The sequence below is a fragment of the Poecilia mexicana genome, unplaced genomic scaffold (genome assembly GCF_051168715.1).
Source record: "Poecilia mexicana isolate PSO_F unplaced genomic scaffold, ASM5116871v1 scaffold_11, whole genome shotgun sequence".
NCBI lineage: Eukaryota > Metazoa > Chordata > Actinopteri > Cyprinodontiformes > Poeciliidae > Poecilia > Poecilia mexicana.
In genome coordinates this window covers 23,784,208-23,798,457 of record NW_028263380.1, presented here as the reverse complement: position 1 = coordinate 23,798,457, position 14,250 = coordinate 23,784,208, and the positions used below count along the sequence as shown (strand labels likewise).

Here is a 14,250-nt window from a genome sequence, read left to right as displayed (position 1 = left end):
AAATTATGTTTTGCTTTTTATTGTAAGGCAAAAACAGCTGCTGAAAATGAAAAAAGTGTGTATTAATAAAATCCTCTTATTATATTTTTATTAGTCATTTTTATTATTTCTTGCGATGGTTTATGTGTTAGTGAATAAGAAAGATGGAAAATAACTTAAAAGTAAAATATAAAAAAACCTTCATTCATATAGTGTCAAGAGAAAAACAACTTTATTTCCAAGAGTCTCTTGGACCCAAAGGTATTGCCCACAAATTTGGGCCCTGTAGGAAAGAAGGGGTTAAAAATGATCAAGGTGCCACAAAAGGGTAACTTTGTGTTGTGAAAAAAAAAAAACATTTTTGATAAATTGTTGGAAAATATTTTTTTTTTCTTTCTACAGTTTAATAAATGATTCATAACGTCTTAGACATCTAAATCGAAGGAATAATCTAACAGGCTGCCATTCTCATTGTTTTATCTGACTCCAACATCCATTCAGCCATTTGCTCTGTCAAGCTAGCTGAGAATGTATCTTGTAATTAATCCAGTACTGACAAACATTTGACACGACTCTGTGGGCAACAAATGTAACAGAACAAAGAACATGTCAATAAAAACAGCATTTTTGATACCATCATTCAGAGCCCTAAAAATGATATGCACTATGGTGCATCATTGTTAAAGTGACTCAGTCATTGCAAAGCACATTTGCTTACAATTTTTTTTGATGATTTGTTTGCAGATTATTAAGTGATAATGAAACCCATTATTTTTTTCTGTGGTGTGTTTCACAATGCCAGATCTGAGTGCATCATTAGAACTGTGCTGTCTTATTCTCGTTTTGTACAAGGAAGACATAAACAGCAGAGAAGAATATTTTTTCTCAAAATATATACCATTTTTGCACATGGTGATGTATTTCAACATATATGCCTGGCTCCAGATTTCCTTTTGCCTATTTGTTAATGCCCATTTGATATATGTTGAAAATACAGGTTTGGAGTCCTTTGCAGTCTTTCATCTTTTCCATGACAACTTCCATTTGAACCAGGGTTTCAACTTTACTGAAGATCAGCTTGAGTCAGAACAATAGCTGATGATGGAAGATCTCAGTTGGTTCTGGTCTTAAATACTTTTCTGATAAAATTACTTATCGGTTTGTTTCGCATGTCTTCCTAGTACTGCTAAAAATCTCTGCTCCAGTTGTTCTTTTGAACAACTTTATCGTCATTACTATTATCACTGATAGATTTTAACTCACCTGACACTAATTATAAAGTTCGAAACTTCCTCTTAGAAGTTGAGGTCGCTTCTGACTGCGACTGATTTAATGCTGTCTGTGCCATTGAGCTCACAGCTGCACTTTTAATTTGAGCAGCAGGAACAGACTGTTCCCATCTGAGAAGGGAAGGTTGCAGGCATTTTGGGGGAGACAGATTTGGGCAGCTGGTCTGTCCTAATTTGTGCAAGTTATTTAAAACAAATTTAGCTGCAATGAGAACGGTGGATTTCAATAATTCAAGATGCCAGCACAGTACTATGAAGTAATCAGAAAGACAAACTTATGGGTGAGCAGGTTATGTTTATCCACACAGGGGTGTCAAACTCCAGTCCTCGAGGGCTGCTGTCCTGCAGTTTTTAGATGTACCACAGGTACAAAACACTGGAATGAAATGGCTTAATTACCTCCTCCTTGTGTAGGTAAGTTCACCAGAGTCCTGCTAATGACCTAATTATTCTATTCAGGTGTGGTGCAGCAGAGGCACATCTAAAAGTTGCAGGACAGCGGCCCTCGAGGACTGGAGTTTGACACCTGTGCACTACAGAGAAGATCTAAGGCTTGCCTAGAATCACCTTGCTGGGTTTGCCTTAACCATGGATTTCAAAAATAATCCATAGAACAAGATGTAGCTGAGGTGCTGTCAAACTGAGACGCTCAAACTATCAGCTGCACCCCAATAAATAATGCATCACACATCTTAAAACATCTTGGTTTTAAGAATCAAACAAGAATAGTGTTACATTTTATTTGGTTTTGGCATAGATAACACTAACAAAAAAAAAATTAAACAGTTAAATTTTACATTTAAGATTTTAAGGAACCGACAAGTTTGCTTTGTAAAAATATAAACAATAACATGTTTTATTCCTATATTGCTACAAGTTTAAATTGTATTTGTTCTCAAGGAAAGTTTGTTGATCTCAGGTAATGAAAAACTATTTTCCATGACTTCTTTTAGTCGTAGCCAATTAAACCTGACCCTCTCTGGCAATGCTGCCTGCATGGAAAAATAATAAGTTAAAGTTTTTGTTATGGGTCCTTGAGCACCTGCACACTTTGAACAATTGTTTTTCTGTTTTTCATACCTGCTGTAAAAACCTAATTTCCCACCCACAAGTTCTTGTTTTTTTTTTTTTTTTTACTGAATGAAAACAAAAAAGCCACATGTGAAAAGTATTTAACACTTTGAACCTAATAATTAGTTGTGCCCTCTGTGCACATTTGACAGGAGAAACTCCCATAAAGCGTTTGGAATAAACTGCAATGAGTCTTTGCACTAAGCCAGATTTTACAACCCAGGTCATGCATAAGCATTTTCTATAAATTCATGCATTTTAGTGTCAGTTTTAACTGTTAAATCACAAGAGAAATAAAAAATGGCCCCATCAATGTTTTGTTCAGATTAGTACAAACCTCCTTAAGAGAGTGGATGATTGCATCTTTAGTTCCAAATTAAGGGCCGTATACAAACTGCTCTGGGTCCAGCGAGACTGCTGCTTATTTACTTAAGTGGGTCTGTAACAAGTTCTCTGGGGCTTTCCTAATTTAGCTTGTTAAGGTAACTGGTAACGTAATTATTAAGGGCAAATTACACAAAAAATTAAAACAGAAATACTGTATATGGAAATATATCAGACATTTTGATTAAAGCAAAGTATGGAATTCAGTTTTCCTCAACAAATACATTCATATTTAATAATATATACATTCTGCTGAGGCTATTTTGCCAGAGAAAAAGTATCTTTTAAAATGACAACCTATGGGTAGGTTCTGAATAAACTTTTCATTAAACCCAAATGTCTGCAGTAAGGAATAAAAAGATTCCAGCCTGAGATTTGAACCCAAGACGTTCTTGCTATAAGGCAACAGTGCTACCAACTGCCCCACCATTTTACCCTTGATCTATAAAAATACTTGTGACAAAATGTGAAACGGTCAAAGAAGCATGATTGTCTTTGCAAGACACAAAATGTCAGCTTTCCATTGAGCTCATACAAGGTTGCTTTCTTGGTCATTTCAGCAAAAGGATTTGTGTTGTGAAGTAACTCTGCATCTACTGTTCACATCAAACAACTTAACATCCCATGCTGCGGTGGTGCAGCTACCTCTCATGTGGATTTAAGATGCCCTGTGGTTTTGGCAACAGCTTGTAAGAAGAAAATGAAAACAAAAAAAAAGCAGTAAAACCTGACCTCCTGCCAGAGCTGATGGGGTTTTACTCTCCAGGAAAAATGTTGAAATGCAGGATGGAAGTTCAGAGTGAAAAGCAGCTGTTCTGCTGGAATGCCCTTGGGAAAGCTGTCAAATCTCTACTTGATGTCTTGCCTTTGAAAAATTCACATTGTGCAGTTCAAAGTACAATCCAGGGCTAAGTCCTTGTGATTAAGCTATCGCACCAACAGGAAGAAAGTTGGATGGATGAGGCAAGCCAAGATGCTGTGACCGCAGCACAAATGACTCACAAGTCTGTCATCTCTCCTGTGAATGTTCATTCCTCATCTTCAGTGAGGAATCAAACATGTCCACGACAGAAATCCCTGTGTTTGGGCAGCCAGTGTCAACATCTAAGCTTCTCTGTGTGCGAACACAATTTACACTGTAATTTTTCTTTAATCTCAACAAAATCCTCTCAGTTGTTACATGCATCGCTTTATTTCCCCTATCTCAGCACTGCACGCTAACAAACACACACACACACACGCGGCACACACACACACACACACACACACACACGCACACTTGCCAGCTTCACCATAGACTTTGGAATTCACTGTTGCCATGGCAATGGACTAGAGCACGCTCTCTCGCATCGCTTGTTCTTTTTTTGCTTTCTCTCTCTCTCTCTCTCTCTCTCTCTCTCACTCTTTGTGGAGGGAAACCAGCTTCTCTTATTTACAAGGGGGCTTGCTTTTGCTGTTGGCTACAGGTTACAGGTTTTGGATATTTGCTCTTTTTTAACTGACAAAGAAATCATTTTAGATTGAAAAAAGGCTTGTATTCACAGGGAATGCTTTTGCACAGAAGCATCCCCTGGTTTTCATACTCATTTCTCATCTGTTAATCGAATTCACCGCCCACCTCATCTCATCTTCTTTCTTTCAGTGTTTGCTTTCTTCACTTTATATTCCCCGTCCTTTGATTCTGTTCATCTCTCTCTCTCTCTCTCTCTCTCTCCCTCTTTTGTCTTTTCTGCCAGTCTCTCTCATTTGCTCCCTCCTCACCCCACCTTCCCAACGCCACCTCCTTCTTGCCTCTCTCAGTTGCAGAAGATGACTGCCATGGCAATTCAATAAGAGGAGCGGACAGCGAGTGAAGCACCCACCACTTGCTAAGAACAAGCAAAGGAGTGCCCAAAATTAAAAGACAAAAAAAAAAAAACAGAAAACAGAGAAAACTAAACAGAAAAGAGATTGCAAAAGAAGTAGGAAGGGCTCAGATTCGAGGAAGTGCAGTGAAAAAGAGAAGGAGAAAGGGGAGAGAAAGCAAAGGATAAACGGTGGATGGAGGCGGTTCGGACCGGGGTTACGAAGCTCTCTTCACTGACGAAGAAGAAGAACAGCAGCAGCAACAGCAGCAGCAGGGGGGACAGGAGATGGAGACCAAAGGAAGAAGCGTGCCCCCAGGTAATACACTTGCATTCGCATGTGCTTTTGCATACAACCTACACACATCTGGATTTGTGTAGGTACACATATGACATGCATCTGTATTTAAACAGATAAATAGACGCACATGACTTACTGCCATTCCGGAAACGACCCGCATATCCACATTCACACCGGCTTTCACCTTAAGGTGCAGATGTGTCCAGAGGTCTGGGTTCAGCTTTGGTACATAAAGCTGTGATCAGGTACAGAAAGCTGAGGATTTGGTCATGTTTGGGTCAGAAATGGCTCAAGTGACGGATATTGGTTAGGTAATACAGTTTAACACAGAGAGCAATTACAGTTACATAAGTGATTGTTCTTTTAGTTGAATTTTTATTTGAGTTGTCTTTAGATGCATGTTCTCAACCTGTCACAGCTTTGGTTGGTTAAATCCCCCAAGTTGCTTCTAATTTGACCCAATCAGAATCAAGTGCAGTTAGGAAGAATACATAGATCTGCTGTGATCTCTTGTTGCGCACAGTTAATTGTAGACATTTCATTTTTCCCCATGAAAAAAAAGTGTTTTATTACAGTGTCATGCAATATCAAACACCTTAAAAAATATGCATTTAAATTTTTTTTGTTTTGATTTGATCCTTTAATCGTCTGTTTTTACTCCTGCTTATTTGAATTAGACAAATTAGAACATATATCCACCATTTAAGAAACCTGCATTTCAAAAATAGTTACGTTTTAGTTAGGTGAGATGTAATGTCATCAGTTTTAGAGGTCTTAAATAACCAGTTTAAGTGTGAATATACGTATGGGAAGCCTGTTGCTGCCACATTGACTTGTCGGGGCCAACATGGCAGCAGGTTGAGCAGAGAAAGAAAAACAACAAAACAAGTTTCTGTGTTTAAAGCAATAATACAGAAGTTATTTACTGTGTAGAACCATGATGGATGGATGGATGGATGGATGGATGGATGGATGGATGGATGGATGGATGGATGGATGGATGGATGGATGGATGGATGGATGGATGGATGGATGGATGGATGGATGGATGGATGGATGGTATTTTAAATGACAAACAATAAAAGCTCTTGATTTCAAGATGAAAATGTTAAGTGTTTAGATGAACAAATAACTTCTAATGAAGAACTGATTGAACTTCTTCACCTTAATTCTCTCTTCATGTTGCTGCAGCAGTGAATCCCAGGGCTCTGAAATATTAGCTTGTCGTTCTTAATGTATCTTGAGTAATATGTCACAGTTAAAGGTTGCATCTCCTGCATTTTATTTCCAAAGTTTTTGAAAACTTAAATCTGAGACTATTTAGTGTTTTTATAAGCATGAATGAATAATTGAATGGAAGATAATGTGTATAGCAGGTGAAACAGCTTTTGACTTTCACTTTTGACTTCCTGCACAATAGTTAGAATGAATACATCTATGTTTCCCTTTCCTCTCGCCATGTCTTTTGACTCGTAAAGTCAATAGTGCTGTACTTTTCCTTTTTTCTCTCTCATTTATCATCATTTTTGACTGATTTGTTATTGGATTTTTTCCTTTGATATCCCAGCTATAATTCCAAACAAAATTTCCAAGAGATTTTAAAAAGTCTTTGTTTGTTCTACACATTTTTTGTTGAAAGGAAAAGGTCGTAAAATCAGTCTCTATGGAAATATCCATTTTTTAAATATTAGATGCACACATCATGCTTTTACAAAACCTTCACTCATTAAAAAACATCTTCAAATGAATTATTGAACATATAAGAACTTTGCCATACATTAAAGGAAAATAAAAGCTGTGTATGCATTTTTAACAGTTTTGGATTTTATTTCAGCACAGACTAAAATTATTATATCATAAATATGAACCATGATAATAGTAATTGTGTCTGCACTTGATACTCAAAACAAAGTGCATCAGAGAACATTGTGAGTTTTATTATTTTACACACTGATACCTTGGGAGATTTTTCAGCTTTGTTGCCTTTAATGAACAGGACAAAAAATCTGAATTTTCAGTATTTGACCTGCTGGGCTCTGGGCAGAGTCAATTACTTTATAATGGACCAATGTTGATCAATCACTGATTGACTGGTGCTTCGCTCATCATAACCATAATTTAACTGGTAAACAGGATTCTTGAAAATATAAGTGGTTCATTAAAAGGTCCTAGCCAAGACATACTAATCTACACACTCAATATTATAACATTTTCTTCCAATACTCCATGTAATAAATTACAAACATCTACCAACATTTGTAACTGTCCTGCATCCACAATTGCAATTTTCACATCTTGCTCAAGCGATGTGGACATTTTGTTTCCAGCTGGCTGCACCTGCCAACGTTTCTTCACAGCTTTGGGCTATATATGCTGTGTTTTGATTAAAAACTACTCGAGTGTGCTTACACAGAATGTAGCGAAGGAGTCAACGCCATCAGCAGGTCCCACCAGTCACCTACAGTGGGCCCATCAGGGACAGTAGATGTGTTTATGCATCTAAAGCTAACAGTTTAATTTATAAATAGAGGAAACAACTGACAGGTAATGGCTATTTTTTAAGGCTTTTTAAGGTTTCCCATCTTTTCTAGATAAAAAATAAAACATAAGCTTTAGATGGCTTCAAGTAAATGTAACGTTGCTCATTACACAAATATTGATAATTAAAACAGTGTCAAACTAATTTACTTAAAATGCAATGCTGAATAAATTAATGACAACATTGAATCTAAAGCATCATAAGAAAAAAGATCAGAATAGACAATAGAGTGGGTTGTTAACTATATTTGCAAGGCAGACAAGCCTCTTCTGGTTCTAATTAAAGGTCAATAGTTACCTGATGCTCTTCTAAACAACTTATTCTCTTCCACTTGACGTTTTATCAGCAGGTGGTTTTTATTAACATTCAGCACTACTTAGCTAAAGGTGGGTGAGAGAAAAACAACTGAATGCAAATCAATATAAGTAGTCATCTCTGTTTATTGCATTTTTGGAATCAAACTGAAAAATGAAAAAAACCTTCTGATCCTTTTCCTGTTTTTGCATTAGACGTCAGTTTCCTTCCACGCCCTGCGATGGTTTGGTGGGAACGAGGCATCCAGGTGCTGTTGACCACCATGGGGGCCTTTGCGGCATTTGCACTGATGACGGTGGCCATCGGCACAGATTACTGGCTGTATGCCCGCGCATTCATCTGCAACAGCACAGCCAACTCCTCCCAGGAGGATTCCTCCAGCAACAAGGACAAGAAAGACCCCGGGGCTCTCACCCACTCTGGCCTCTGGAGGATTTGCTGCCTTGAAGGTACAGCTGGTTTCAGCGTGTAAAATAACTGTCTGGTGTGATAAGTATGTATTTTTATGTATTTAGTAGCTGTGTGGGAAGGATGAGGGACTTTTTGAGATGAGTGTGCTCATCAGAGTAATCAGACATGACATAAATAGGTGTACAATCACAGACACATACTACAAACAGTACCCATGTGATACATAGACTTGTTGACATTCATCTACTACTAATGTTTTAGTCATGGTAAAGGATTCATCAAATCGTGATCATTTTGTTTTTCATGGCTGGAGAAAAATCAGAGCTGTGGTCAATTTAAAAAGACAATAGAAATAGAACTGCAAGCAATTATGCCAACCCACCATGCATTAACTATTTAGTATTACCACATTTTTCATAGCACCAAATTAGATCTTGTTTACAGAAGCACTCAGGCCTTAAAGTCGTAGCCTCCATGCTTTTTGACATCAAGGTGCTGCTAAAATGTTTTTGTTTCTTGTTTTGTTTCTTAATGTTGGGAGGAAATTTCAATTTTTTTAGAAAAATCCTTAAATTCTCTAAATATTTTTAGAGGAACTGTTTCTTGACATAACATTAGAAAGACTTTAGATTGCTAATTAATGTCCATGCCTTCATGTCCTTTGCTCACTCTGTGGGCTTTGGACCCTAACAACACAGTAAAAAAGCTCACAGCCAGAAACAAAATCCTTCTAATGTGTTTAGCAGAACAAAGAGCAAACGGTATAGAGACGTTTGCATAAATTAGGAACTATTGCAATGTATCCTCTGTTTTAACATTGCAAGCCTTCCTCACGCTGTCCATGGTGCTGAAGAAGCAAATTGCTTTGTATGAAACTAAGTTATTTCTGCTTCGAAATCTCTTGAGTAATAACCTGCCAATAAAAGTAATAATAATTTAAATTTTCATTCAGTGCTCGTCTTGCCAGATTTGACAAAAGAGTCACCTGGTGATTTTTTCTAATGTTTAAGGATATTACATTGCCATCAAAAGGTGGTTTCCCTTTTGGGTTAATTTGATATTTTAGTGAACATTTTTAATGTAAATTGTGTCTATAATCTGTGATCTCTCCTAAAAAATATCTTGTTGTAGTGTCAACATGTTTTTGTTTCTTGGTAGATTTTTTTATAGGTACTGCTCAAGCCTTTGGAAACAGGGGATGTTTTACTGTTAGGTAAATTCATATTTTGACCATATGATTTTTTGCAAGATTTTGACTCCAACCTGTACAATTTTGAATTGTACAGGTCAAAATTACATCCATTTGGATGCAAATGGATTTAAGCAATTAGGTGATGTCTATTTGTGTTTAGGTTGGTGTGGCCTATGATCACCATCATATGGCAACATTTTCCTAATTACTAAGCAAGATACATTCCTCGGGTAAAGTGGACCAAGTAGGATTTAACTGGTTATGAAAAGTCAAAAATTGTAAAATGTCCTTCAGAGGGACTAATAATCTCAAAATAGTGAAAATATTGTGTGTGAGTACAGAACCATTAAACATTGTTTCAAAGAGTCAAAAGCGCCCAAAGTAATGTGGTAAGAAAAAAAGACACAAAATGAACTGCCAATGAATTTGAGACGGATAAAAAGTGAAGATACCAGAAACCATAAAGTCCTGTCATAACTGCAATCTACCTGAAGAACCCAGATGTACAATGTGTTCAGTAGTCAGAGACAGAGGCTTAGTATGGAGGGCTGAAACTCAACCACCACTGACCAAACTGTACGCTGAAATAATTGAAGACTGGCTAGGACATTTCTAAATAAACATTTTTCAAATGAGAATGGAGTGACTCTTGACAGGCCAGATGGATGAAAGTGTTATAACTGAGGAGGAAGTAGTTGGAAGATTTTGGGCAGAAGGTGGACTCAAAATAATCAGAATCTTATAAATAGACAACTTTGATTAGGCAGAACAATGCTGCATTGAATAAACTGCATGGCTTCTCAGAAAAAGACTTCTAAGATGAAAGAAAGATGTCATTGTTTCCTTCTTACCTGACATTAATCATTGTGGTCCCTCCTTAAACATTAGAAGCAAAGAAACTGACAGACTCTATAAATTTAACCCTTCTGTTGTTGAAAATATGGATAGTTATGTTAGTGGCTGGTTTTGTCTTTATGTCAGAAAAGTTTATTTGTAAATTTTGAGTTGTTTGTTCATTTTTTCCTTTTAAAAATATTCAAATCAACAAGTGAGATGAAAAAAATTATCTTTTTCTTCCAGTTGCATAATAATTTTGCACACTGTTGATTGTCCAATAATTGTGCTCATACAGCTGTTCTCCCACAAAAAGCAAAAATCTCACTTCTGCTTACTTAAATATGCAACTACAAGGCTTACTGAGATCTTGGATTGATTACAGGCATTCATGAGTAGATATTTTAGAATAAAATGAATCCTCAAAAATACAGCTTTGTACAAAGTGTACTTCCATATCCTTCATCATTGTCTCTTCCTCATCCTCCCCTCTGTGTTGTGTTCAGGCTTGAAGAGAGGTGTGTGTTCCCAGATCAATCATTTTCCCGACGACGCAGACTATGACCAAGATGCTGCAGAGTATCTGCTTCGTGAGTAACGCTTACAAAATGCATCACAAATTCACACAAAAAAATGCATCGAGACATAAATAACAGTTCAGTGGCATACGCACACACAGCACAGCGAACAACACGCACACTTGCACACACACACATAAATGTTTCAATTGCGCAACGATACAAAAAGGACCAGAATGGGGATGGTGGGCGGACACCAATGCACGGATGTCAGATTCAAGCAAAGTGTTGCTGAAGGTGTGTGTGTGTGTGTGTGTGTGTGTGTGTGTGTGTGTGTGTGTGTGTGTGTGTGTGTGTGTGTGTGTGTGTGTGTGTGTGTGTGTGTGTGTGTCTGCAGGGTTTATGGATGCACAGGTGCATGGGGCTTTAAGTCTGGGGGTGTACACAAGGCTGTGGTTTTCACAGATGGATTGAAAGAACAGTCTTCACTGATAGATTATATTAGCCAGGATTTATTGTGTTTCAACATCCATTTCTCTATTGTAAGTGCAGATCCATTTTACACCACCATTAATTTTTTACTTTGCAAGGCATGTATTGCATTTATGTTATGTAAAAGTTTGTATTTCTGGGAAGGCAGCTGGGAGGCTAGTGTGTTTTAGTTTTCTAAACTGAATAAACTATTATGTCCAGTGCACCTGTCACATTGTTGCATTTTTGATTTGCTTAATTATGTCATGAAAAAAATGCCTTTTTACTGTTTTTCAATCAAAAAAGCAAAACTAAATCATTTTAAGTTTAAAATCACTGTTTAAACTTTACCTTTAATAACATAAAGTTACCTAATTTTTAAAGTGCAATCAGTAATACTTTTATAACAAATTTATAACAGTAATGATTTATTGGTTAATGTCAAGTTGTCATAACAAAGACATTTTGAATAATGTGAACTTTGTATTAAAAGTGTCGTAATTTACTGAATGGCGCTTTATGACAACAGTCATAAATATTCATGAAGGCTTATTGATGTTCATGACAGATGTTATGTCATGTTAATGACAGTGTTATGTCAGTCTTATTCACCCCCCTTCAAATAAAGTGGTACCGAAACTATTTTTCTTGATTTTTTCTAATTTTTTCCACAATTAGCCCAAATTATCTTTGGTGACCTAAGAGTAGAATTTACCTGTCCAAAATGTAATGATGAGTGGTCTTATCCACTGGCCACTCAACATGAAGTTATCTTATCCTTTTAGCAGAAAAAAGTATGAAATGTTGAAGCTTTGACTTCTGACAGCTTTGGACTTTGAATTACATTCAGCAATCTTCTCTGAATACAGAGAATGTTCATTGATAACATTTAGAGAGGCCCATGCTTTCATTCAGACATTAATCTTTTTTTTTTACTTTTATGCAATCAATTAAACTGTCAGGAACTGGGCATCAACATGAAACCATGCTAAACATGCTAAATAGTAAATAAAAAATTTACTAAATCAACAGAGTGTCAGCAGGGCAATTAGCAGCAGTTTGGCAAATAGAAGGTTGTGAGTTTGACTACAAATTTATTTCACCTACGTTGATCTAGACCTGGTCAAGAGACTTAACCTTAATTTCCCCTCTAAACTGTCATTCGTGAACATTGTGTGACTGTCAGTTAATTTTAAAGAATGTAAGATTATAAAATTATAAAATGCTAGAGTATGCAAGTTAAGTCCATTTACAATTTCATCTCAAGTTACATACGTTTAAAATGACAAATTCTGTGTGTATCAGGATTATATCTGACATTTTAATCCTCCCTAATGTCTCCTGATAATTAACATTTTAAAGGATGAGATGACGTAATGCTCAGTTTCCAGAGCTGTTAGACTGAGAGCTGGATTTTGAGGTTTTTGGTTGTTTGGTCGACAGTGAAGGAAAAACTCTATTAATGTTTCAAGTTTCAAAGGAAGAGATTTTCCACAACACCAGAATGATGTTTTATGATTAAAAAAAATGTAGTGTTGATCTTTTGGGAGAAAAAGTAGCATCAACTGTGGATCCTGGCCAAAACTGTCTGAAACAATAATGTTTCCATTGCCGTCTGCAGGTGTGGTTAGAGCTTCCAGTATCTTTCCAATCCTCAGTGCCATATTGCTCCTGTTGGGCGGAGTGTGTGTTGCTTCCAGCGGCTTCTACAAGAGCAAAAGGAACATTATTCTCGGAGGAGGAATTCTTTTTGTAGCAGCAGGTAAGACTGGAGCTTTAATGCAGGTATTTTTCTACTGTGAGACATTAGTGAGATCAATACATTTACAACAAAATCCATATTGACATTCTTACCATGCCTGCCTTTTTCCAACTGAAAAAGTTGTCCAGTGTGTCAACTTGCAAAGTCCCATAAAGCTGAATACGATTTGTGCGACAGGAGCACATGAATTTTTTTCTATCTGTCTAGGGCTTAGCAACATCATTGGCGTGATAGTATACATCTCTGCAGCTCTCAGCGACATTTCTCCAAAGAAAGATGAGGATAAGAAGTGGCACTACTCTTACGGCTGGTCATTTTACTTTGGCGGTCTGTCCTTCATCCTGGCTGAGATGGTTGGAGTCCTGGCTGTCAACATCTACATTGAGAAGAACAAGGAGCTGCGCTGTCGCTCTCGCACTGACCTCTTCAAGAGCACCACGCATGCCATGCTGCGTCTGCCCAGCTACCGCTTCAGGCGGCGCTCCCGCTCCAGCTCCCGCTCCACCGACCCGCCCCGTTCACAGGAGACGTCCCCCGTTGGAGCTTCTAAGACCTTCACTCTTCCTCCGTCTGCTCCTCCCTTCTCTGTTGCCACTTTGCCCAACCCACACCACAGCAGCAGTGGCGGGAGTGGTGGAGGTGGTGACATCTCCATGTACACCCTGTCAAGGGACTCCAAGCTGGGGAGCCTGGGAGGAGGCGCCCCACCTCTCTACGGCACAGTGGACCGGGCCACGCTTTATCAGCTTCACAATTACTTCCCGAAAGATTCCAGCGGCAGCAGTGGAGGCGCAGGAGGAGGGGCGGTGATAAGCAGTGGTACGCTCCCATCTCACTCTAAGTCCAACTTGGCGGCTGCAGCAGCTGCTGCTAATGCTGCGCCACTGAATACCTCCACCGCAGCTGCTGCGCCGGCCCAGCCAGCCCCAATCTCAACAGCTACAATGGAGCGAGACAGGGGCAACGTTGGAACCCTGGACCGGCTGACAGCCAAAAGGGACAGGGATAGCAACTCCGATACACTTAACAGGAAAACAACACCTGTTTAAAATGGAACCTCAGAGAGAGGGGCTAGAAGGGCCTCAAAAAGTATAAAAAGTTAGGGCTTAAAATGGGTGGGCAACATTTCAACAGTAAGGGTTGTTGTCCTTGAGTCTGGGAGTATCTAGCTGCCATAGATACAATATCATACACAGTCATAAAACGCCTAATACTCTGTGGACATTGATGACAACTGCCTGCCTTAAAACAATCGAAACATTCAAGTCAGTGTTTTCTTTTCCGTTTACTTTTGTTTTCTCTTTTACTAAACCAGTTGTGCAAATCTGATAAAATAACCC

At 38.1% G+C, this 14,250-nt stretch overlaps 1 protein-coding gene and 1 long non-coding RNA gene across 2 annotated transcripts; one reads left to right on the top strand and one right to left on the bottom strand.

The window, feature by feature from the left end:
* Positions 1 to 3,240: 3,240 nt before the first annotated feature.
* On the top strand, positions 3,241 to 13,959 carry LOC106919707 (voltage-dependent calcium channel gamma-4 subunit-like). The gene is made up of 5 exons (XM_014990255.2): positions 3,241 to 4,886; positions 7,917 to 8,171; positions 10,666 to 10,749; positions 12,770 to 12,910; positions 13,118 to 13,959. Exons 1-5 carry the CDS (start codon positions 4,856 to 4,858, stop codon positions 13,957 to 13,959), a joined length of 1,353 nt encoding a protein of 450 aa, XP_014845741.1. The 5' UTR covers positions 3,241 to 4,855.
* On the bottom strand, positions 11,172 to 13,436 carry LOC148156558 (uncharacterized). The gene is made up of 2 exons (XR_015764677.1): positions 13,003 to 13,436; positions 11,172 to 12,854 (listed from the first exon to the last, which is right to left on the bottom strand). It is a non-coding gene; the product is annotated as an uncharacterized LOC148156558 (long non-coding RNA).
* Positions 13,960 to 14,250: the final 291 nt, after the last annotated feature.